The 23067-nt window shown below is 41.8% G+C and overlaps 1 protein-coding gene across 4 annotated transcripts in view; it reads right to left on the reverse strand.

Moving 5' to 3' along the window:
* The window catches only part of dos (daughter of sevenless), a 564233-nt gene extending 554149 nt beyond the window's left edge, over positions 1 to 10084 (reverse strand). For 2 of the 4 annotated variants that reach the window (XM_067787081.1, XM_067787080.1), the window contains exon 1: positions 9875 to 10082. In XM_067787081.1, the coding sequence (XP_067643182.1) occupies positions 9875 to 9943 (69 nt within the window). In that variant the 5' untranslated portion in view covers positions 9944 to 10082. Of the gene's footprint in view, positions 1 to 9874 lie in introns of all 4 variants that reach the window. The other 2 variants (XM_067787082.1, XM_067787083.1) reach the window with 2 other exon arrangements.
* Between the last annotated feature and the right edge of the window lie 12983 nt (positions 10085 to 23067).

A 23067-nucleotide genomic window follows, 5' to 3' on the forward strand; every position in this document is an offset into this window, starting at 1 on the left:
TAAACTATAAAAGCGGGGCAGGCGAGTAAGAAGTAATTCAGTTCAGTTTCCGGGAGGGAAATTTGGTACTGTTATACAACTCTCACCGGCGGAAAGGGGTTCCATCCAAATTTCGGTGCAGTTGGGAAGGCCCGTACAAGGTTGTGAAGAAGATAAGTGATATCATCTACCGCATACAAGCAATTGGGAAATCACGAAATAGAAGAGTTGTACATTTGGCGATGCTAGCAGCGTTTAGATTGAGAGATTTATCTGATCGGGACGATCAGACTTAGGTGGAGGGCAGTGTAACGAATGTTAGCAGCTCTAAGCCGATGGTAACCAGCGACGTGAATGCACATCAATAATTCAATCATTATGTATCTACATAAACGAATAAATAATTGCGTCTACACATATGTACGTATACGAACATCGGAGCGGCAATGCACAAATACATGCATATATCTTATCTGAGTTGTCACAAGAGAGAGCAATAATTTGTGCACGTAGTTGTGGCTGGCGATTTTGTAGCCGAACTAACTAGTAACTTCTGGAAATCGAAGAGCCTAGAAGTATGCAGCGTAAACTATAAAGGCGGGGCAGGCGAGTAAGAAGTAATTCAGTTCAGTTTGAGTTGAGCTATCAATCAGTTATTGATTAAGCACGCGATCTGGCGGCCAATAGTAGAGTTTCATTTGAGTTATCAATCAGTTTGGTTATTAAGCCAGCGAGAAGCAAAGTATAAGTGTTATTGTGAAGTACTTTAATAAAGGCCATTTTTCCATTATTCAATATTGGAGTTATTTATTCAACAGTTTAGTGATTCGAACTTAGCAGAGGATTGCAAATAAGAGGATTTGCAGCAAATTCGTTACAATATATATATTATGATAATATGGCCATGCTAGAACAACAGGATTTTTCGTGTATTTTTTTTTTTTGCTGTCTAGGGGTCAATCTGCCATAAAGATATGAACCATTAACCAATGTATGAGTCATTATCCATTATTTTTCAATAAAATTGCATGTTTTACTGTATTCTCAATCTATATGTATGCACATAAATCGTGCTAAAGCATATTATTACGCTTCCCAAGGCAGTCGGTTCTATGTACCGGAGCGACTCGGGATTTTTCCCGACCAAGGACTGTCATTTCAGTGTAACCCCATTTAATTTGTTTCGTCCCTCCCACAAATTGTCATCCTCCCAGCAGCTCCTTGCAGCAGGACTGCTCCATATTCTCTTGCTCCGGGAAGGTATCGAATCCAATCCGGGTCCGTCTCCTGACCTCGGTCCTGAGAAATGGTTTTGCTGCATCTGCCGGAAAAGAATCTTTTTAGGACGGTCATACTCTGTTCAGTGTGTCTCGTGTAAGGGATGGTTGCATCGGACAGGTTGTTCTGGGCTTGATCCCAAAACCCGACGTCCACGTAACTTTTATAAATCTTTTGTGGCTCCTTGCTGTTCACGCCCAAGGGCGCCCCGTAGTCTACGTCTAAGCGCCCCCCCATTACCTTCCAGCACCCCCGCTGCTCAGCAAGCCACAACAAGTACCCGCTGCTGCTCGCGCCTTACGGCGCCAACAACTCAAACAGCTGCTACCACTCATAACTACAATCTTCGTAGTAGAGTCGGAAGCAATGCTGAGCAACAGCCCCTGCCCCCGTCTTCTCCCCCCCTCTTTTTCGGCAGCAATCGTGTAGGTCAGGGAAACAGACTCTTAGTCCCTACCTCCGTTTGCACCGTTTGCCAGCACAGAATATATATGTTTGCGACATCCGCCCAATGCAGCTCCTGCCTCGGGTGGTGCCACTTTCCTAGATGTTCTGGTCTCCGCGACGGCAACCCCTCGACGGGTTTCATCGCGCCATGTTGCCAGGTCGCAAACCCAAATCATCCGGGTACCCCAATGCTTGCCCAAGGACGCCCAGTCCCAGGGCCACAACAGCAATTGCGTCCTGGCCTTCCTCAACCCAGGCGTAGTCACCCGTCACTTACCCCCAGAGTGGCGACGTCTCCCCTCATGCACTTCAGAATTCTGCAGTTAAACTGTAATGGACTAACTGGGAAGATTACGGAGATAGTCAATTTCATGAAGCGGCACAACATCCGCATTGCTGCGATTCAAGAGACTAAACTCACAGCACGATCTGCATTGCAGACCTGCTCTGGGTATAATGTCCACAGAAAAGATCGCGAGAGCGGAAATGGAGGCGGCCTCGCGTTTATAATACACCACTCTGTGCAATATCACATATTTGATCCTGGCATCGACCGCAGGGACAACGTCTTAGAACGTCAAGGCCTATCTGTCCGGTCGGGCGATGCAAACCTAGAAATCATCAACATCTACATCCCCCCTGCCACCTGTTGCCCCGGTGGATACCGCCCTAATATTAGAGCCTTACTCACTGGAAACAATCGCATTATTTTAGGCGACTTCAATGCCCATCATGATCTATGGCATTCAAATTTGCGGGCGGACAGTAGGGGCGAGATGTTGGCGGATCAAATAGAAGAAACGACGTTCTGCACAATAAACGGAGACGCCCCCACACGTATGGTAGGAAGCTGTCACAGTTCGCCAGATATCTCAATCGTGAGCGCAGAACTCGTAAACTGCGTCAACTGGCAGCCGATGGTATCATTGGCATCCGACCACCTGCCTATACTTGTTTCGCTCGAGCGTACCGCTGACTTCATCATCACCGAAAAACGCACTTTCATAAACTTTAAAAAAGGAAAGTGGGGAGAATATAAATCCTTTACAGACAACCTCTTTGCTGCCCTCCCTATCCCGACTGATGCCCGCCAAGGGGAGCGTGCCTTCCGCAAGGTCATTGAATCCGCCTCGGCACGTTTCATTCCCGCCGGGAGAATTCCCGAAATCCGGCCCCACTTCCCGGCGGAGGCCGCAAACTTAGCGAGAGAACGTGACCTTATTAGGCAGCTTGATCCAGGCGACCCCCAAATAAGGGATATAAACCAACGCATCAGATTGCTTGTGGATGAACACAAGCGGGCGAAATGGGAGGTGCACCTAAGAGGTTGTAACCTCTCTACCGGTGTGGGTAAACTTTGGTCCACCGTAAAGTCCCTATCGAATCCGACTAAGCACAAAGACAAAGTTTCCATCGCCTTTGGCGACAAAGTGCTGTCGGATGCGAAAAAATGCGCGAGCGCTTTCTGCCGACAATATATAATGCATTCTACGGTCGACAAAGTTAGACGGAGGGCCAACAGACACGCACATAAACACAAATTCAGCGCGTCACCAATCACCATCACCGCTAAAGAGGTTGAGGACGCCATTGCTCGCGCTAAACCATCCAAAGCAGTGGGCCCAGACGGCATAGCCATGCCGATGCTTAAAAGCCTAGGGGAAGAGGGTTTCAAATATTTAGCGCAGGTCTTCAACCTGTCTCTTTCCACCTTTGTCATACCCGAGAAATGGAGAATGGCCAAGGTGGTCCCGCTACTAAAGCCTGGTAAACCAGCTAACATAGGAGAGTCGTATCGCCCCACCTAACAGCCGCGACCGATCACAAATTGTCATCAATATCCTCTAACGGGAGTCCAAGGAAACTTGCCGTTTCAACAGGGGTGGACCATAAAGAAAAGGGGGTAGAGGCGTTGGTTCCACATTACAATTAAAGAGATGGTTGGTGTCATGTGGGGGCACGTTGCAAGCGGGGCATACATTTTGTATGTCGGGGTTGATTCTGGATAGGTAAGAGTTTAACCTGTTACAGTATCCAGAACGAAGTTGAGCAAGAGTGACACGCGTTTCCCTGGGGAGTATGCGTTCCTCTTCCGCGAATTTTGGATACTTTTCTTTAAGTACTGGATTCACCGGGCAATTCCGGGCATAAAGGTCCGACGCCTGTTTATGGAGTTCACCAAGGACCTGCTTGTGTTTTCCGCTTCATACGGCTGGGTTCTCAGGTGCCGTATTTCCTCAAAATGCTTACGGAGATGACTGCTTAAGTCCCTAGGCGGTGCTGGTTCATCAATCACATGTCTGTTGGGATGCTCAGGTTTCTGGGTATTCAACAGGAACTGTTTGGTCAGCATCTCATTTCTCTCCCTGATGGGGAGTATTCTCGCCTCATTATGCAGATGGTGTTCTGGGGACATAAGACAGCCCGTGGCAATTCTGAGAGCAGTATTTTGGCACGCCTGTAGCTTCTTCCAGTGGGTAATTTTTAGGCTTGGCGACCATATGGCACGTAATCGGCTGGCTAATTGCTTTGTATGTAGTCATGAGCGTTTCTTTATCTTTTCCCCAAGTACTGCCAGCGAGGGATTTGAGGATTTTGTTACGGCTCCGAATTCTCGGAACAATTGCTGCTGCGTGCTCACCAAAATGTAGATCCTGATCAAACGTCACACCCAAGATTTTGGGGTGTAGGACAGTCGGTAGCGTAGTGCCATCGACGTGGATGTTCAAAATGGTCGACATTTGGGGCGTCCATGTTGTAAATAAGGTCGCGGAAAATTTAGTCGGTGATAATGCCAGGTTTCGCGAGGCGAAAAAACTCAAGAGATCAGGGAGGTAGCCGTTTATTTTATTGCATAGCGCATCGATCTTTGGGCCTGGGCCTGTGGCCATTATTGTACAGTCATCGGCGTAGGAAACGATTGTGACTCCTTCCGGTGGTGAAGGTAGCTTAGATATGTAGAAATTAAACAAAAGTGGGGATAGGACACCACCCTGTGGCACCCCTTGTTTAATTCTCCTTGGTTTTGATGTTTCGTTTCTAAACTGCACCGATGCCTGCCGACCACCCAGATAATTTACGGTCCACCTTTTAAAACATGGGGGAAGGGTAGACCCTTCCAGGTCTTGCAGTAACGAGCCATGGTTGACCGTATCAAAAGCTTTTGATAGGTCTAGCGCTACGAGTACTGTTCTATGGTGGGGGTATTGATTTAAACCGCAAATTATCTGGGTGCTAATGGCATTTAGCGCGGTGGTAGTGCTATGGAGTTTTCTGAAGCCATGCTGATGAGAGGCTAGCTGCAAATTTGCTTGGAAATAAGGGAGCAAATGGCTTCAAGCGTCTTTGCTACTGGCGATAGGAGAGATATCGGACGATACGACTCTCCTATGTTAGCTGGTTTCCCAGGCTTTAGTAGCGGGACCACCTTGGCCATTTTCCATTTCTCGGGTATGACAAAGGTGGAAAAAGACAGGTTGAAGACATGAAGACGAATTCAGTACCATGTGTTGTTATCCCAACTGCTGATATACATTCGCCTTGGATTGAATCATGCTTTTCTACTACAATTTTCGCTAATTGAACTGAAACTAATGTAGAAATTAAACAAAAGTGGGGATAGGACACCACCCTGTGGCACCCCTTGTTTAATTCTCCTTGGTTTTGATGTTTCGTTTCTAAACTGCACCGATGCCTGCCGACCACCCAGATAATTTACGGTCCACCTTTTAAGACATGGGGGAAGGGTAGACCCTTCCAGGTCTTGCAGTAACGAGCCATGGTTGACCGTATCAAAAGCTTTTGATAGGTCTAGCGCTACGAGTACTGTTGTATGGTGGGGGTATTGATTTAAACCGCAATTTATCTGGGTGCTAATGGCATTTAGCGCGGTGGTAGTGCTATGGAGTTTTCTGAAGCCATGCTGATGAGAGGCTAGCTGCAAATTTGCTTGGAAATAAGGGAGCAAATGGCTTCAAGCGTCTTTGCTACTGGCGATAGGAGAGATATCGGACGATACGACTCTCCTATGTTAGCTGGTTTCCCAGGCTTTAGTAGCGGGACCACCTTGGCCATTTTCCATTTCTCGGGTATGACAAAGGTGGAAAAAGACAGGTTGAGGACATGAAGACGAATTCAGTACCATGTGTTGTTATCCCCACTGCTGATATACATTCGCCTTGGATTGAATCATGCTTTTCTACTACAGTTTTCGCTAATTGAACTGAAACAATTTTTAAATTTCGGGAACCGCTAAATTTTTTTATCGGCAACGTTTAACCGAAATTGGGGGTAGACTATACATTAAGGGGCCAGGGGGAGGGGTTGGGAGTGATGGGAGGCGGTAGTGGTGACTCCCCCTTTCTAAAAACACTACCCCCACCCACAGGAGGCTTATAGTTTGATCACAATTTAATATTAAAGTTAACAAAAAAAATGCAAAGGTGTTTTGCACAAACATTTGATGGAGTCCGGTAAATTTTTAAGTTTTTTGTTAATATCTATTGAACGGCTACTGATTATTAATATTTGGGTCAAGACAAACCCGACACTCGTCGGTCGATCCTCTTTTGACAGAAATAAAAAGGTAAAAGTCTAGTTGAGGGGTCGACTGCTAATACGCTAACATAAATATCGAGAGGTGTCAAAAGATGCGTATTAATCTCGAGAACAATATTCCGAAGGCGGAAAAGAAAAATTTTATCTCAGTCCGAAGATATTTGCAGTTGAAGTTGGCGATTTGCATGTGGTTGTTGTTGTATTTGTACCCTCAAAAAAATTGTGCATCACACACACGGACATGGCGTAGCCTAGGGTTATTTTTTATAAGCGCGGCCAAAGGCCGCCAACGCAGAAAGGTGTTCTGCGCAAAAATACGGTAATAGTCTAGTTGAGGGGTCGATTGCTAATACGCTACCAAAAATATCGAGAGAGGTGTCAAACGACGCGTCTTGACATCAGTATTAATAATCCGAAGGCGGAAGAGAAAACTTTTAAAGCGTTCAAAAGATATTAACGAAAAACCGAAAAAAGACCCGCGGGTACCTCCCAAACCGGGCGTCGGAACCATAGTATTTTTGCGCAGAACACCTTTCTGCGTTGGCGGCCTTCGGCCGCGCTTATAAAAAATAAGGTAATAGTGCAGTTTACGGTACCCACCGAAATTTGGGCCAAAATTTTCGAGTGAGGTATCAAAAGACGCGTTACCATATCTCCGGACAGAGATAAAATTTTTCTTTTCCGCCTTCGGATTATTGTTCTGGAGATTAATACGCGTCTTTTGACACCTCTCTCGATATTTTTGGTAGCGTGTTAGTAGTCGACCCCTCAACTAGACTATTACCAAAAATACTATGGATTCAACCCCCGGTTTCGGAGGTACCCGCGGGTCTTTTTTCGGTTTTTCGTTAATATCTTTTAAACGATTTAAAATTTTTATTTTCCGCCTTCGGATATTAATACTGATGTCAGGACGCGTCGTTTGACACCTGATATTTTTGGTAGCGTATTAGCAGTCGACCCCTCAACTAGACTATTACCGACAACCCTCCCGATTTTTGGACGTGTATTAGCAATCGACAGCTGACTTGTATCCATAATTTTACTTCTGTGAAGTTGCTTGCAAACAAAATTAAAATTTTTGGTAATAGTCTAGTTGAGGGGTCGACTGCTAATACGCTACCAAAAATATCGAAGGAGGTGTCAAACGACGCGTATTAATCTCGAGAACAATAATCCGATGGCGGAAAAGAAAAATTTTTTCTCTGTCCGGAGATATTTGCATTTGAAGTTGGCGATTTCCATGTGGTTGTTGTTGTGGTGGTACCCCCAAAAAAAATTGTGCATCACCGTGGCGGTAGCCACGGTTATACCACACACCCGGACTTGGCATGGCGCTTGAAGCCATTTTGCTCTCTTATTTCCAAGCACATTTGCAGCTAGCCCCTCATCAGCATGGCTTCAGAAAACTCCATAGCACTACCTCCGCGCTAAATGTCATTAGCACCCAGATAAATTGCGGTTTGAATCAATATCCCCACCATAGAACAGTACTCGTAGCGTTAGACTTATCAAAAGCTTTTGATACGGTCAACAATGGCTCGTTACTGCAAGACCTGGAAGGGTCTATACTTCCCCCATGTCTTAAAAGGTGGACCGCAAATGATCTGGGTGGTCGGCAGGCATCGGTGCAATTCAGAAACGAAACATCAAAACAAAGGAGAATTAAACAAGGGGTGCCACAGGGTGGTGTCCTCTCCCCGCTTTTGTTTAATTTCTACATATCTAAGCTACCTTCACCACCGGAAGGAGTCACAATCGTTTCCTACGCCGATGACTGCACAATAATGGCCACAGGCCCAGGCCCAGAGATCGATGAGCTATGCAATAAAATAATCGGCTATCTGCCTGATCACTCCAGTTTTTTCGCCTCGCGAAACCTGGCATTGTCACCGACTAAATCTTCCGCGACCTTATTTACAACATGGACGCCCCAAATGTGGACCATATTGAACATCCACGTCGATGGCACTACGTTACCGACTGTCCGACACCCCAAAATCTTGGGTGTGACGTTTGATCAGGATCTACATTTTGGTGCGCACGCAACCGCAATTGTTCCAAGAATTCAAAGCCGTAATAAAATCCTCAAATCCCTTGCTGGCAGTACCTGGGGAAAAGATAAAGAAACGCTCTTGACCACATACAAAGCAATTAGCCAGCCGATTACGTGCTACGCGTCACCCATATGGTCGCCAAGCCTAAAAACCACCCACTGGAAGAAACTACAGGCCTGCCAAAATACTGCTCTCAGAATCGCCACGGGCTGTGTTCTTATGTCCCCAGAACACCATCTGCATAATAAGGCGAGAATACCCCCCATCAGAGAGAGAAATGAGATGCTGACCAAACAGTTTCTGTTGAATACCCAGAAACCTGGGCATCCCAACAGACATCTGATTGACGAACCAGCACCGCCTAGGGGCCTAAGGAGTCATCTCCGTGAGCATTTTGAGGAAATACGGCACCTGAGAACCCAGCCGTATGAAGCGAAAAAACACAAGCAGGTCCTTGGTGATATCCATAGACAGGCGTCGGACCTTTATGTCGGGAATTGCCTGGTGAATCCAGTACTTGAAGAAAAATATCCAGAACTCGCAGAAGAGGAACGCATACTCCCCAGGGAAACGCGTGTCACTCTTTCTCAACTTCGTTCTGGATACTGTAACAGGTTAAACTCTTACCTATCCAGAATCAACCCCGACATACAAAATGTATGCCCCGCTTGCAATGTGTCCCCACATGACACCAACCATCTTTTTAATTGTAATGTGGAACCAACGCCTCTAACACCCCTTTCCTTATGGTCCACCCCTGTTGAAACGGCAAGTTTCCTTGGACTCCCGTTAGAGGATATTGATGACAATTTGTGATCGGTCGCGGCTTTTAGGTGGGGCGAGCATTGCTACAACAACAACAACTTGGCATGGCGTAGCCCAGGGTTATTTTTTAGGGTAATAGTCTAGTTGAGGGGTCGACTGCTAATACGCTACCAAAAATGTCGAGAGAGGTGTCAAACGACGCGTCTTGACATCAGTATTAATAATCCGAAGGCGGAAAATAACAATTTTAACGCGTTCAAAAGAATTTAACGAAAAACCGAAAAAAAAACCCGCGGGTACCTCCGAAACCGGTGGTCGGATCCATAGAGTTTTTGCGCAGAACACCTTTCTGCGTTGGCGGCCTTCGGCCGCGCATATAAAAAATAACCCTGGGCTACGCCATGCCAAGTCCGGATGTGTGGTATAACCATGGCTACGGCCACGGTGATGCACAATTTTTTTTGTGGGTACAACACAACAACAACCACATGGAAATCGCCAACTTCAACTGCAAATATCTCCGGATAGAGATAAAATGTTTCTTTTCCGCCTCCGGACAATTGTTCTCGAGATTAATACGCGTCTTTTGACACTTCACTCGATATTTTTGGTAGCGTATTAGCAATCGACCCCTCAACTAGACTATTACCTTAAATTATTGCGCTCCCTCACACTTGTGCTGAACTGCTACTATATATCCAATATTATCAAGAGGGGTCAAAGAACCCGATTTATATTGTATTTGATAAAACTTTAGATCATGTCAGACTTATTTCTTTCATAAAACATACCGATCTCCAAATCCGTTTCGACGGTGGCGATTTGATTAACCACCCTTCGTAATGCACTTCCTTATTCATTTACAAGAATACTAAATTGCTTTATAATATATTTATTCCTCATAATTCACATCGAAATTTGTTTTAATGATTAAGACCACATCTATTATGCAGGAACCTTTACTTTGGCTATAGCCAAATATTCTTAGGGATGGAACAGTATTAGTAATGGCCGCGACACAATACTTTTTATGCAATCCATTAATATCGCCACAATCACACAAGATGTTGCGTTTGTAAATATAAAGGAAAATTACAATTGAAGTTTATTTCGCCTTTCCCAACCATAGTGTACAAGTACAAGTGTGTTGACTTATCTGTCAAGCATTCTGACAGGCACTCGCTGGATTCGGCAGTCCGAAATTGACAGCGAATTCAAAATGGATACCATTACCGAATGCGCCGAATGATTGAAAAAGTCGGGACGATTGGTGGACTTCGGAAAAACATAACGGGAAATTCTGGGTTGTCGTTGTTGGTTTGGTTGAAAACGGTAAAAAAGTGTTTTGTGCAAAAACGCAAAACACTGAAACAGGGTTTATGTAGGCGCAAAAGTTTTGCTGTGGTGCACAATTTTTTCACTTCATTTCGTGGCGGAAAAATTTCACATGGAATTATTCACTCTTGTTCCTGAGGGTTTTTTTTACTTTTCCTGACATGGCTCAATTATATGGTTGGCTGCCGTGCTGGTAAAAAAAATGATTTGTTAAATAATAATTTCACATCACTTTCAGTTATATGTTCAGTAAATGAATCTAGTTTAGCACATTATTTTGCCACAACAACCAAGAATTTCAAAGTTGATTTCGCTCCATTTCATACGCCTAATACCGTTTTACCACAGAACCTTAATCGAATCACAATTCTGTTTAATGAAATAATTAAGTTTCCCTTTTCATACAGGGCCCTTTGTTTAATTAAGCGAACATCTGTCAACAGCCCCAAAAAAATAATTCGTTTTTACAAAAAATGGTTAAAATTGAAAGCAGTCGTTTCCTTTTTGACTATAAATACAATCAAAATAAAATGCATGCGGAACTACCCGTAGATGTTGCTCCTAACCAAATATGTGACTAATTTCGAAAAAGCCATATTATATTTTGCAGCAAATGCAGCGAAAATTAAATTTTGAATTTTTTCGTGTTTTTCTATTTTTTTTTTAAAAAATAATTTTTTTGATTGTCATTTGTTACATTGACAATAAAATTCGAAGCTCTTAGCAAAACCGACTGGATTTTGCACTCGATTAGGCATTCAATAAAGCAATAATAACATTATTAAGAATTTTTATTTTGTATGAAAGATTGAGTTCAATTAGGCCTTTAATGTAAAAAACTTCATTAATTACTTCATTAAGCCTATGTGTGAAATTGGCATAACACCGACATATAAAAGATAATTTCATGAAAAGCTTCTTGACATATATATAAAAATTAACAAAAATACATCGAACCGCTCTACATTTCTACAAATATTACTTTTTGTCTCAGATATGCCGATATTTAGAATTAAAAAAGTTATGGTAATAGTCTAGTTGAGGGGTCGACTGCTAATACGCTACCAAAAATATCGAGAGAGGTGTCAAACGACGCGTCTTGACATCAGTATTAATAATCCGATGGCGGAAAATAAAAATTTTAACGCCTTCATTGGAACGTGGGGATAGTTGTGTTGACATTTACAAACAAGAAAGTTGGCACATTTTCCTAAACTTTGCTAAATTCCGTAATCATAGTGTACAAGTACAAGTATGTTGACTCATCTGTCAAGCATTCTGACAGGCACTCGCTGTATTCGGCAGACCGAAAATGACAGCGAATTCAAAATGGATACCATTACCGAATGCGCCGAATGATTGAAAAAGTCGAGACGATTGGTGGACTTCGGAAAAACATAACGGGAAATTCTGGGTTGTCGTTGTTGGTTTGGTTGAAAACGGCAAAAAAGTGTTTTGTGCAAAACGCAAAACACTGAAACAGGGTTTATGTAGGCGCAAAAGTGTTGCTGTGGTGCACAATTTTTTCACTTTATTTCGTGGCGGAAAAATTTCACATGGAATTATTCACTCTTGTTCCTGAGGGTTTTTTATACTTTTCCTGACATGGCTCAATTATATGGTTGGCTGCCGTGGTGGTAAAAAAAAATTATTTGCTAAATAATAATTTCACATCACTTTCAGTTATATGTTCAGTAAATGAATCTAGTTTAGCACATTATTTCGCCACAACAACCAAGAATTTCAAAGTTGATTTCGCTCCATTTCATTCGCCTAATACCGTTTTCCCACAGAACCTTAATCGAATCACAATTCTGTTTAATGAAATAATTAAGTTTCCCTTTTCATACAGGGCCTTTTGTTTAATTAAACGAACATCTGTCAACAGCCCCAAAAAAATAATTCGTTTTTATAAAAAATGGTGTCACGTACACCTTTTAGGGGTGAATCCGCCCCTTTGCGCGATCAAGGTGGAATGTCCCCCAGCTAGCTCAGGGCGAGAGGTCGGGGCCCTTAACCCTTGTCCACCTTGATGCGGAGCGGATGTCACAATCATCATTAAACTTACATCCGTGCACCTCCCTCGCAGAAAGCCCACCCTGCCTTGGACCGCTCGAATTTCTGCTTGGCAGCGAGTCCCCTTTTCCTCTGCTCCAAATGACCCTGCATACTCACCCTAATGTCATCTTCACCCTCCCCCAACCGATTAAATTTTAGCAAACCATTTCAATTTCTTTTCCAATTTCAATCTACCATATTATTTATTTGAAATACCTTAATTCTATACAAAGAAATTAAAAGAAAACGTACTTTATGGCTATCGAGCCAAATATCAATGCTCATGAGAAATAAAGATTTAGACCAGGACAAACAAAAAACTTATATCACACTCGAATCGATATATGTATATATATGTGAATATCCACAGGTACCACAAGAAAAATGTATAATTATTCACAGGCTTAACACAACCCACAAAAAAAAGGACACGGAATAAAAATTCAAACCGTTTTCAAAAAAAATAGATTGCCGAACGGTGTATGCCTACATATATATATACATATATATAGATTCATATACGTACTTTCAAAACTTAAAACGGTAGGTATGTATATATTCTGAAAAAATGTTCGATATACGACACTGTACCAAAAAAATAAGACATATGTACATGTAACGGAATCATTAAAAAAAAATACAATGTTACAAAAAAATCAGTCTTTCGATTATTCTAATTTTGGCAAAGAAAAAAAATATTATCCATTAGCATGTATATAACTCAAACACGAATAATTTTATATATGTTACACCCATTTCCATCATGGGATATACCCTACAAGTGTTTTCCAATCAGAGATTGGCAATTTGTTCAAGGCCTACTTGGTCACCAAAGTTCATCCAAACGCTTTTGGGCTCAATCGGAGCCACTTCAAAAATTATCCGAGAAACCACCCTAATGCCTACCTACAAGAGCGCTCTCAAGGAAGTTCAGGGGTTTGTTGCAGGGTTTATTGGCCACTGCACGATACAAAAAAAAACGTATTTCCTTAAATTTCTCCGTTTGGAGTGCCTTTGTAGTGCCTTATAGGTGCATTTACATTTGGCAAGGTTCAAATTTATACGAGATTTACTACATACAGGAACAAACTATATATATAAAAAACACCTAAACTAGACTACAATTATCCCTGCAAACACCTTCCTCTTATTACTGCCGCTTCTCGTCGATCTCGAGTTGTTAATGTTGTTAAGGGTATATATATATTGCTTGCAGTCTCGACTGCCGGAACCAGATAACATATGGGGATAGTTGTTTTCAAATATCGGTGATTGGTATAGGGACCAGTATAACTGCATACATGAAAAGTATAAATGTCCGGTAAAATGTAACAAATAATTTTCCCTGGCGCTGTTGGAGCTTTCGTCATCCGCGGTGACCAGATGGCATTCCCACTAGAGGAATAGAAAAATACCAATCAGCTCGACTTACATGGGCTAATGGAGGTATTTCACGCCAATTTTGGCGTTCACGCGTTTCTATTAGGGTGTTTATGACACCAACAAAATAGCAAAATTGATAGCACCAAAACTAAAATCTTCCAAAAAAAAAAACGTGCTCAACATTATGAGGATTACTTTTACCGAAGAAAAATTTAGTTTTTAAGTAGGGATATGAAACAAGAAAGACAAGAAAAAAAATGCGGTTAGATTTTTCCGACACAATTAAAATGTATCCAGAAAATTTTGCAACAAAAAGAGGGATAATTATTTCAAAAAAGAAGATAATTAAAATGAGGGGCGATTAAAACCTGGAAAATTTCATGACCGAAGTCGACAATGGGGTTGCGTGAACCCCAAAATGGCGCAAAAAAAAGGGAATTAACGAAAAAAATCTCAAAAAAAAATTAAAAATCTGGCACTTACCCTCATAAAATTTATTCCACATCCATTATGCCGTTGGTTTAATTATTTTACCGACGGACCCGATAGGTTTTATAAGGCCAAAAGCCTTTTTTTTTTTTTTTTTTAAAAACAAGTTTTTTTTTTTTTCTTTTTTCTTTAAACCGGATCTTTTTTCCTTTTTAAACACAATCTCAAACTCTTATAATTCGCTTTACTTTTACGCGCACAGGGAAATACACTCTAACTACACATTATGTACTTATTTTGTACGATGACGGACCGCGCAGCACAGACGAATTGGTGCAATAGACTTTTGGACTGATCTCCTTTCTACAGTCACACCCCCTTATATAGATAACAACATAGCAGATACACCGTTTTCTTGTGCCGTTTTCCTATTATCATCCTTAATCTCGACCGCAACCATAATAACCTATATCCATCCCTTTCCTGTACTCACCACGCTCGGAGCTACCCTATGGCTACCATCTGGCAACCCTTGGAAAAGAGCTTTTGCCAGTTCCTCTATTGTGAACATACCCCGTGTTTGACGTTTCTCGTTTGTTTACATTTTTACGTGCGTGATAAATCTAAATGTTTTACCTTTTGCTATTTTTGTGTAATTATTTCTACTTACACTCAGTGGTGAAGTGAATTTAAAAAAAAAAACAAGACCCCATTTCATGTGGTGCCCTTTTTTTATCCGAGAATATGCGTCTGGACTGCCTGTAGAAGCAGCTACGGTGGTTCTTGACTTTAGCTCACATCTGCTATGACTCGCCCAAGAAATAACGTGAGTATGTGCCCGCAGACGCGCTTTGGACCCAGGATCACGGGTCCGAACGCTGAACTCAAAAATTTTATATCTGCTACGAGATATTTGCGGAAGAAATTGAAGAAAGAACTTCATATGGTTGTTGTAATTTTGAGTGATTCGTTACCCAACACAAAAAAATTGTGCACTTAGATAAGTGTTACGCTTTCATGCCCTCAATAATTAAAGTGTTTTGTTTTCTTTCTTTATTTTTATTTCAGTGTGTATCTTAGGAGGCTCCGGCGTTGAGGCGTAGAGGACGAGATGTTGGGACTTTGGGATGTCGAGTTTACGGGAAGTACACTTGCTTCGAAAAATGAATCTAAGGATTGTTACTTTTGCATACCTTTTTATTTCGTCTTTCTAGGTACTTTTGCCATTGACTTGGGAGTTCGGCCGTACCACTCGAGCGGGCCAAGGTACGCCCAACGCGGGGAACACCCACACCCTGACAACGTCTCCTGCCTCGAGAGCTTAGCCGGGCATATGTTACGGGAAGTAACGAAAATTGTAATATGTATATATATGAACTCTTACTTTTTGGTTTCTTTATAGATGAACCCCAGAACGGGCACCTTTTAGAAACATCCTACGCCGCCGACTTGACCCTCATCGACGGAGTGGTATTCCGCAAGTTATGAAGTATATGTGTATAAAGTTTATTATAATTTGTTCTTTTTTTCAGGTCATCGACGCGGCATTCTAGTATTAAGTTATTTAGTATACCATTATGTAGTTTTAAGTTATTTGACCGTAAGTTATTTAGTTCTAGGTTAGCTAATATCAAGTTAATTATTAAGCGTTAGTTCCGGTAGAATTAGGTTCTTTAGGATTCGTTTATTGTTTAAGGTCCTTCGCGTGCCAGGCCCCTAAACTCTTCCCTGCTAACGACTCTAACAAGTACATATTGTTACCTAGCGCCTTAGTAATTCGACACTTAGTGAACTTGCGACAAAATTTAGCGTTTACATTTTGTTTAAAGTCGCTAAGTACAAAATTCCGTTTGTAAATTTCTTGGCCAGGCTTGAACTGTATTTCGCGAATTCTTTTATTGTAGCGCGCCGCGTTACTTTCGTACGCTTCATGTAAATTTTCTTGTATTTTCTCACGCATTAACCTAAGCTTGTCACTATGATCAATTACAAACATTTCGTTGTCATTAAGACAACTCAATTTCCTGGCGAGCGCATAATCAGCCCCATTTGTGAACATATTAAATCCGAAGAGTGCAAAGTATGGCGACACTCCTGTCGCCGAGTGCACTGCACTCCGAAGAGAACACTCAATCTCGGTTAGGTATAAATCCCAATCCCTATGGTCATTTTCTAGATATGATCTGATAGCGGCTAACACCGATTGATTTGCTCTTTCGGCGGCATTCGATTGCGGTGAATAAAAAGCTGTTTTTAAGTGTCTAACCCCGTACGTTTCCAATAGTTCCGTGAACTGTTTGGATACAAATTGTTTACCGTTATCGGAATGTACGATTTCCGGTACACCGAACTTATGGAAAATTTCTTCGGTTAAGAACTTAACCACATTACTCGCGGTAGCTTCGCGCATTGCCTTCAAAAATATGAACTTTGAAAAATGATCGATAATGATAAAAATAAAACAGTTGCCGCGTTTCGACCTCGGATATTTGCCTAAAAAGTCAATGTATAATTTCTGAAAAGGGCGGACTGTTACTACCTCTTTTCCGATCCCTGGCTTTAGAATTGTATTACAAGGTTTTGTTTCCTTGCAGGTCTGGCATTCTCGTACAAAGTTGCGAACCTGTACCACCATGTTAGGCCAATAGTACAACCTCCTAAGTCTATGTAGAGTTTTCGCCATACCCCCGTGCGCAGCTATCTCTGGACAATGTGCGTTTTCGATTAGCGTTGACGTCAACGCCTCAGGGACCCACAATTTCCACTCATTTTCCTCTAGTTCTACGTTTTTCGACAAAAACTTTTTAAAAACCATGCCGTCTTCTACCTTTAGATCAGGCAACCTATCTGTATTGTTTTCTATCGTGTTGATTAATTCTTTATATTCCTTCGATTCGAATTCAACGGTATCCATATTTGCTATTGGAGATTCTGTGATCTCTGCTATACAACGCGAGAGCGTATCCGCCACTATATTGTCGGCACCTTTACGGTGTTCTATTTCGAAATTAAAAGCTTGTAGTTGTAATGACCACCTAGCTAGTCTTCCATTTAAATCTTTTAAAGACATTAGCCATTTAAGGCTAGCGTGGTCGGTCACTATTGTAAAGGGCATTAAGTCAATATATGGTCGAAATCTCTTGACGGCCATCACCGCCGCAAGACATTCCTTCTCCGTTGTACTATATTTTCTTTGACATTCGTTGAACTTTTGTGAAAAGTATGCGATTGGCTTTTCTGCATCATCACTTTCTTTTTGGTAGAGTACTGCCCCCAGACCGTAATCAGATGCATCGCATTGTATGAAAAATCTTTTTGAGAAATCAGGGTGTCTGAGAACTGGAGCACTTGTGAGTGCTCTCTTCAAGCTATTGAATGCTTCCACTGCTTCTTCAGACATTTCGAACTTTCTCCCCTTCTTCAACGAATCTGTCAAAGGTGCTGCCATTGTGGCGAAATCTTTTATAAATCTCCTATACCATCCTGCAGTTCCGAGGAAACTGCGCACCTCTTTTACCGTTTTTGGAACAGGGATTTTCTGTATTGCTTTAACCTTCTCAGGATCTGTCTTTAACATCCCGCCTCCTACAATATAACCTAAATATGGCAATTCTTTAAAACAAAATTTCGATTTGTTCAACCCAATCGTAAGGTTCGCGTCTCTTAAGCAGATGACGACTTCTTGTAAAATTCGAAGATGTGAGTCAAAGTCAGGAGCGATGATTAATAAGTCATCCAAATAGATAAAAACATTTGACTTTAGTCTTTGTGGAATGACACGGTCCATTAGGCGACATAGTCTTTGGGCCGCATTGCACAATCCAAACGGCATTGTAACGAATTGGTAGAGTGGACGTCCAGGCACGGTAAACGCGGTATAAGGTTTACTAGCTTCGTCTAGCTCGATTTGCCAAAACGCGAACTTTAGGTCGACGCTACTTATAAAGTGTGTGTCGTCAATGCGACTTAGTATCCCCTCTATATTTTGTAGGGGGTATGCGTCTTTTACAGTGACGGCGTTTAGTTTACGAGCGTCTAAACAAAAGCGATTTTTCCCCGGCTTCCTCACCACTGTCGTTCGGTTACTCCAGGGGCTCTCACTCTCCTCTATAACGCCCAACTCCAACATTTTGTCGACCTCCTCATATACGATGGCTTGCATTGCCGGCGAAAGAGGATAATGTCGCTCCTTAATAGGTACTGCTTCGTCGACTAACTTTATTGTATGTTTTTCCAAGCTAGTTCGTCCTAACCCGTGATCTTCATATGTCCTAAACTCTTTTACTACTTTTTCTAAACGCTTCTTCTGCTCTGGCGTTAAACAGTGTAAAACCCGACGTTCGTTCCTGTCTTCATCAGATACCAACTCTTGCTCTATTTTTGTTAGATCTATTTCATCCACGGTAATAACTTCAGGTGCCAACTGAAACGCCCTCCAAAAGTCGACTCCGAGGTAGATCTTTTGTTCGAGGTATGGGCATAAAAAAAATGTAATTTTTTGTTCCACTGTATTAAACTTTACCGGTAAAGTTATTTTGCCTAAGACATTATGTCTGCGGCCGCCTGCAGTTGTGACAGAAGACACATAACGTTCGATAGGAACTCCTAATCCTTCTACAAACTCCCGACAGCTACGGCCTAGAATACTGACGGAGGCGCCAGTATCTAGTAAGCCGCGTGTTTGTATGCCCTTTATATCTATATCCGCATACACACGCGGGTCTGTTGTACTTATTTTCCTAATAGATGCCACTACCTTCTGTCGGAGTTTTTTCCTCTTTTTAAATCGTTCCCTTGCCTTCTGAATTTTACGCGAAACTGCCCGACGTCCCATAACAATGCTTTCTGCAAAAATTCTTTCCCGAGTTTCGAGGTATTTCCTAAGTCGTTCTTCATAGGATATCGTATTTTCCTTTCCTGTCTTTGAGGGCTTTACGGTTTTTGTGTTTTTATTGAAAATGCAAATATCAGTTGTAATTGCTGATTCTATATACGGTTCTGTATTTGTTGACGCGTCTACTTTGACGAGGTTTGGGTGGAGCGCGATTCCCCCGTCACAATCGCGTTCCTCAAAGCGTTTCCCGCTGGGTTACACATTGGGCATTTAGGAGTAATAACATCCTGTTTGCCACATTTGTAACAGAAAATGCGCCGCTGAAGCGACATACATTCGGTGAAGAAGTGGCCGTCAGCGCCACAATTCCAGCACGAAACGTTTCTGCGAACGCCCGACTGCTTATTTGAAGATTGATGGCGTATTTCCTCCACGGTGACTTGACCCTCATCACCGGGAGTAAAACGCTCATCGTCTTCCGATTGATAAATTTCATTCACATATTGTGCGCGTGGCGTAAAAGTACTCAACGGCGTGCGGTCCCGGCGCGGAAAGCATCGCTCGACCTCCTTGCATTCCATTCGTAATTGGTCTAGGGAATATGCCGAAATTGGGTAAACCATTTTAGCTAATGATTCGCGCAAGTTCCCTTTTACTAATCGTACTATCTCGTATTCTGGTATCGGATTTTTAAGTCGTGAACGTAAAATACCAACCGCGTGGAAATATTCGTCGATATTTTCTCCCGGCCTTTGCTTCCTCTCTGTCAATTCCCTAAGGATCTCAAAATCTGTACGTTGTGATGAATATTGGCGTAGCAGCGCGAGCTGTAAACTCGGCCAATCGACTCGGCCGTGCGACTTTATATAAAGCCAGTACCACTCCCGTGCTTCGCCGCTCAGCAATCGATGGAAATCGCGTATTATTTCATTCCATGTACACCCATATTGAGTCTTTAGGTATTCTAGTCGGAATATAAAGTCCTCGACTGGCATGGCATCGCGATGCCCTTTAAAATCTAGTCCCCATTTTTCTACCTTAATGTCTGGCCTGGACAATTCCCTATCCCTTATTCCTGACACTTCTTGACGCCCTGCGGAGGTAGTTGCTGATTCCCTTTCTTCGACTATACGAGGTTGACGAGCTGGTGGTGGGTTGTTGCGCGTGTAGACTGCTGCACTGACCATGTGGTGATAGTTGTTCCCACCCCTGTCATGATTATTAGTATTAGCGTGTGTAGCCAAATTCATGGATCGCCTGGAATCACGAGATTCGATACTTGAGTTGTGTCTTCGTCGTTTATTATTTCGATTACGAACCCTATCGTTGCCCCCTGACTGCTCTACCGCTGCCTCCGTATTTGGACCTGCCCTATTTAACTCCGGTAAACTTTCGCGAATTTCTGTCATAATGGCTTGTTTCGCCTCGACCATCAATTCTTTTAGAATTGGTGCTAACTCATCCCTAAGCCCACGAGGGTTGCCTACAGAAGCTCGATTTGGTTCGACAGTGTTGTTAGTAGTAGGTGGTGGAAAGTTCAGGTTCGATGGTGGAGCTTGTAATGGTTGCGATTGCTCTTTAGGCGCTTTCGGAATAGTACCGGTGCTCTTGTTTGGCTCTGCTGAAGCGTTATTAGTATTTGCTTGCCTAGTCTCTCCGCCTGCGGCTACGGCTGTGTTACCGCCCCCGAATCGATCAGAAAGATCTATAAAGGTAGTGTCGTGAGAGTTCGCCATATTAGATGATTTTAGTTTATTTAATTGTTTAGTCTTGTATCGGGTGTTATAAGGTTCAAAGCGACCCATACGATTGGTGTTTTCCCCTTATCGCACCGTCTATTTTTTTTTTTTTTTTTTTTTTTAGATTTATTTCGCAAAAAGAAATTAATCTGATTTCCGCTCAATTTCAAAAAAAAACTTCGATCGCTACTTCGACTTCCAAAATCCTATCCGTATGTTTAACTTGTTTCCCCTAAAAAAATTATTTATAATTTCAATTCAATTTCAGAATATTTGACTTTAAATTGTTTCCCGCAAAAAAAAAAGGAGGCAATTCGATTTCAAATCTGATCGCAAAAATTGTTTTCAAACAAGATGTTTATAGCAAAAAAAATTTATCGTTTAATTTCGTTCGTTTTCGAAGATCAGTTTCAACTATTTACTTTGGATGTTCCCTCAAAGAAAATTCTTTATAATTTGAATTCTATGTCAAACTCTTTGACTTCAAATTGTTTTCCAAAAAAGTATTAACAATTTCAAATTTCACATATATTGGTTTGGGTGGGTTCAGATAACATTCAGGCCTATCAAAAAAAAATGTTTGATGCTAGGAGTCATTGGAGCAAACTCTTGCGTTCCTACGAGGGTGTATGCACTTCAGCATTTCAAAAAAAAAAAATCTATATGTGGATCTGTTCTAAAATTCGCATACATTATGCAACACTAGCTTTATGCAGCTGACCGCTTGAGGTCATTATGTATAATTTCCATAATTACGGAGCAACATATTAACAAAAAAACTTAATAAGGACTTCCCTTTTATCTGAAGCTACAAAAAAAAAGATTGATTGTATTGTAATGAAAGAAAAATAATTTTTAGTAAATTATGAAAGATGCAAATAGTCGGCCACCCTAATGCGGCTATGCCATCTATGGGCTATTGCTAGGGTCTGCCATCTGCTTCCAACTCCTGTCTCGGTGCATTTAAATTTTCGGATCAAACACCATGAATAAGTCACCGAAACAGGGTGTTGGTCGCATACGGCCAGACCCGTTTAAATCGATGATTACATACGTGAAAAAAATATGTATATTTATAATATAAAAATTGAAATATATTTATATGAAATGAGCTTTGCTATTACTAGCGACTTAGATGTTGATTTCGAATTTAAAATTTGCTCATTGCCGGGCGCCTATTTCAATCAGCGGCGCTGCTGTACAATCCTCACGATAACATTTTATTTTATCACCATACATATGTATATGGTATTTAAAAAAAATTTCTTTTGGTTGGCCGCTATACTAAATATAGCGGCCCCCTCTCTATGCTTTCGCTTGGGCGCCATATTAATAATAATTGTCACGTACACCTTTTAGGGGTGAATCCGCCCCTTTGCGCGATCAAGGTGGAATGTCCCCCAGCTAGCTCAGGGCGAGAGGTCGGGGCCCTTAACCCTTGTCCACCTTGATGCGGAGCGGATGTCACAATCATCATTAAACTTACATCCGTGCACCTCCCTCGCAGAAAGCCCACCCTGCCTTGGACCGCTCGAATTTCTGCTTGGCAGCGAGTCCCCTTTTCCTCTGCTCCAAATGACCCTGCATACTCACCCTAATGTCATCTTCACCCTCCCCCAACCGATTAAATTTTAGCAAACCATTTCAATTTCTTTTCCAATTTCAATCTACCATATTATTTATTTGAAATACCTTAATTCTATACAAAGAAATTAAAAGAAAACGTACTTTATGGCTATCGAGCCAAATATCAATGCTCATGAGAAATAAAGATTTAGACCAGGACAAACAAAAAACTTATATCACACTCGAATCGATATATGTATATATATGTGAATATCCACAGGTACCACAAGAAAAATGTATAATTATTCACAGGCTTAACACAACCCACAAAAAAAAGGACACGGAATAAAAATTCAAACCGTTTTCAAAAAAAATAGATTGCCGAACGGTGTATGCCTACATATATATATACATATATATAGATTCATATACGTACTTTCAAAACTTAAAACGGTAGGTATGTATATATTCTGAAAAAATGTTCGATATACGACACTGTACCAAAAAAATAAGACATATGTACATGTAACGGAATCATTAAAAAAAAATACAATGTTACAAAAAAATCAGTCTTTCGATTATTCTAATTTTGGCAAAGAAAAAAAATATTATCCATTAGCATGTATATAACTCAAACACG

Source organism: Eurosta solidaginis, chromosome 5 (genome assembly GCF_040869045.1).
Source record: "Eurosta solidaginis isolate ZX-2024a chromosome 5, ASM4086904v1, whole genome shotgun sequence".
Classification (NCBI taxonomy): domain Eukaryota; kingdom Metazoa; phylum Arthropoda; class Insecta; order Diptera; family Tephritidae; genus Eurosta; species Eurosta solidaginis.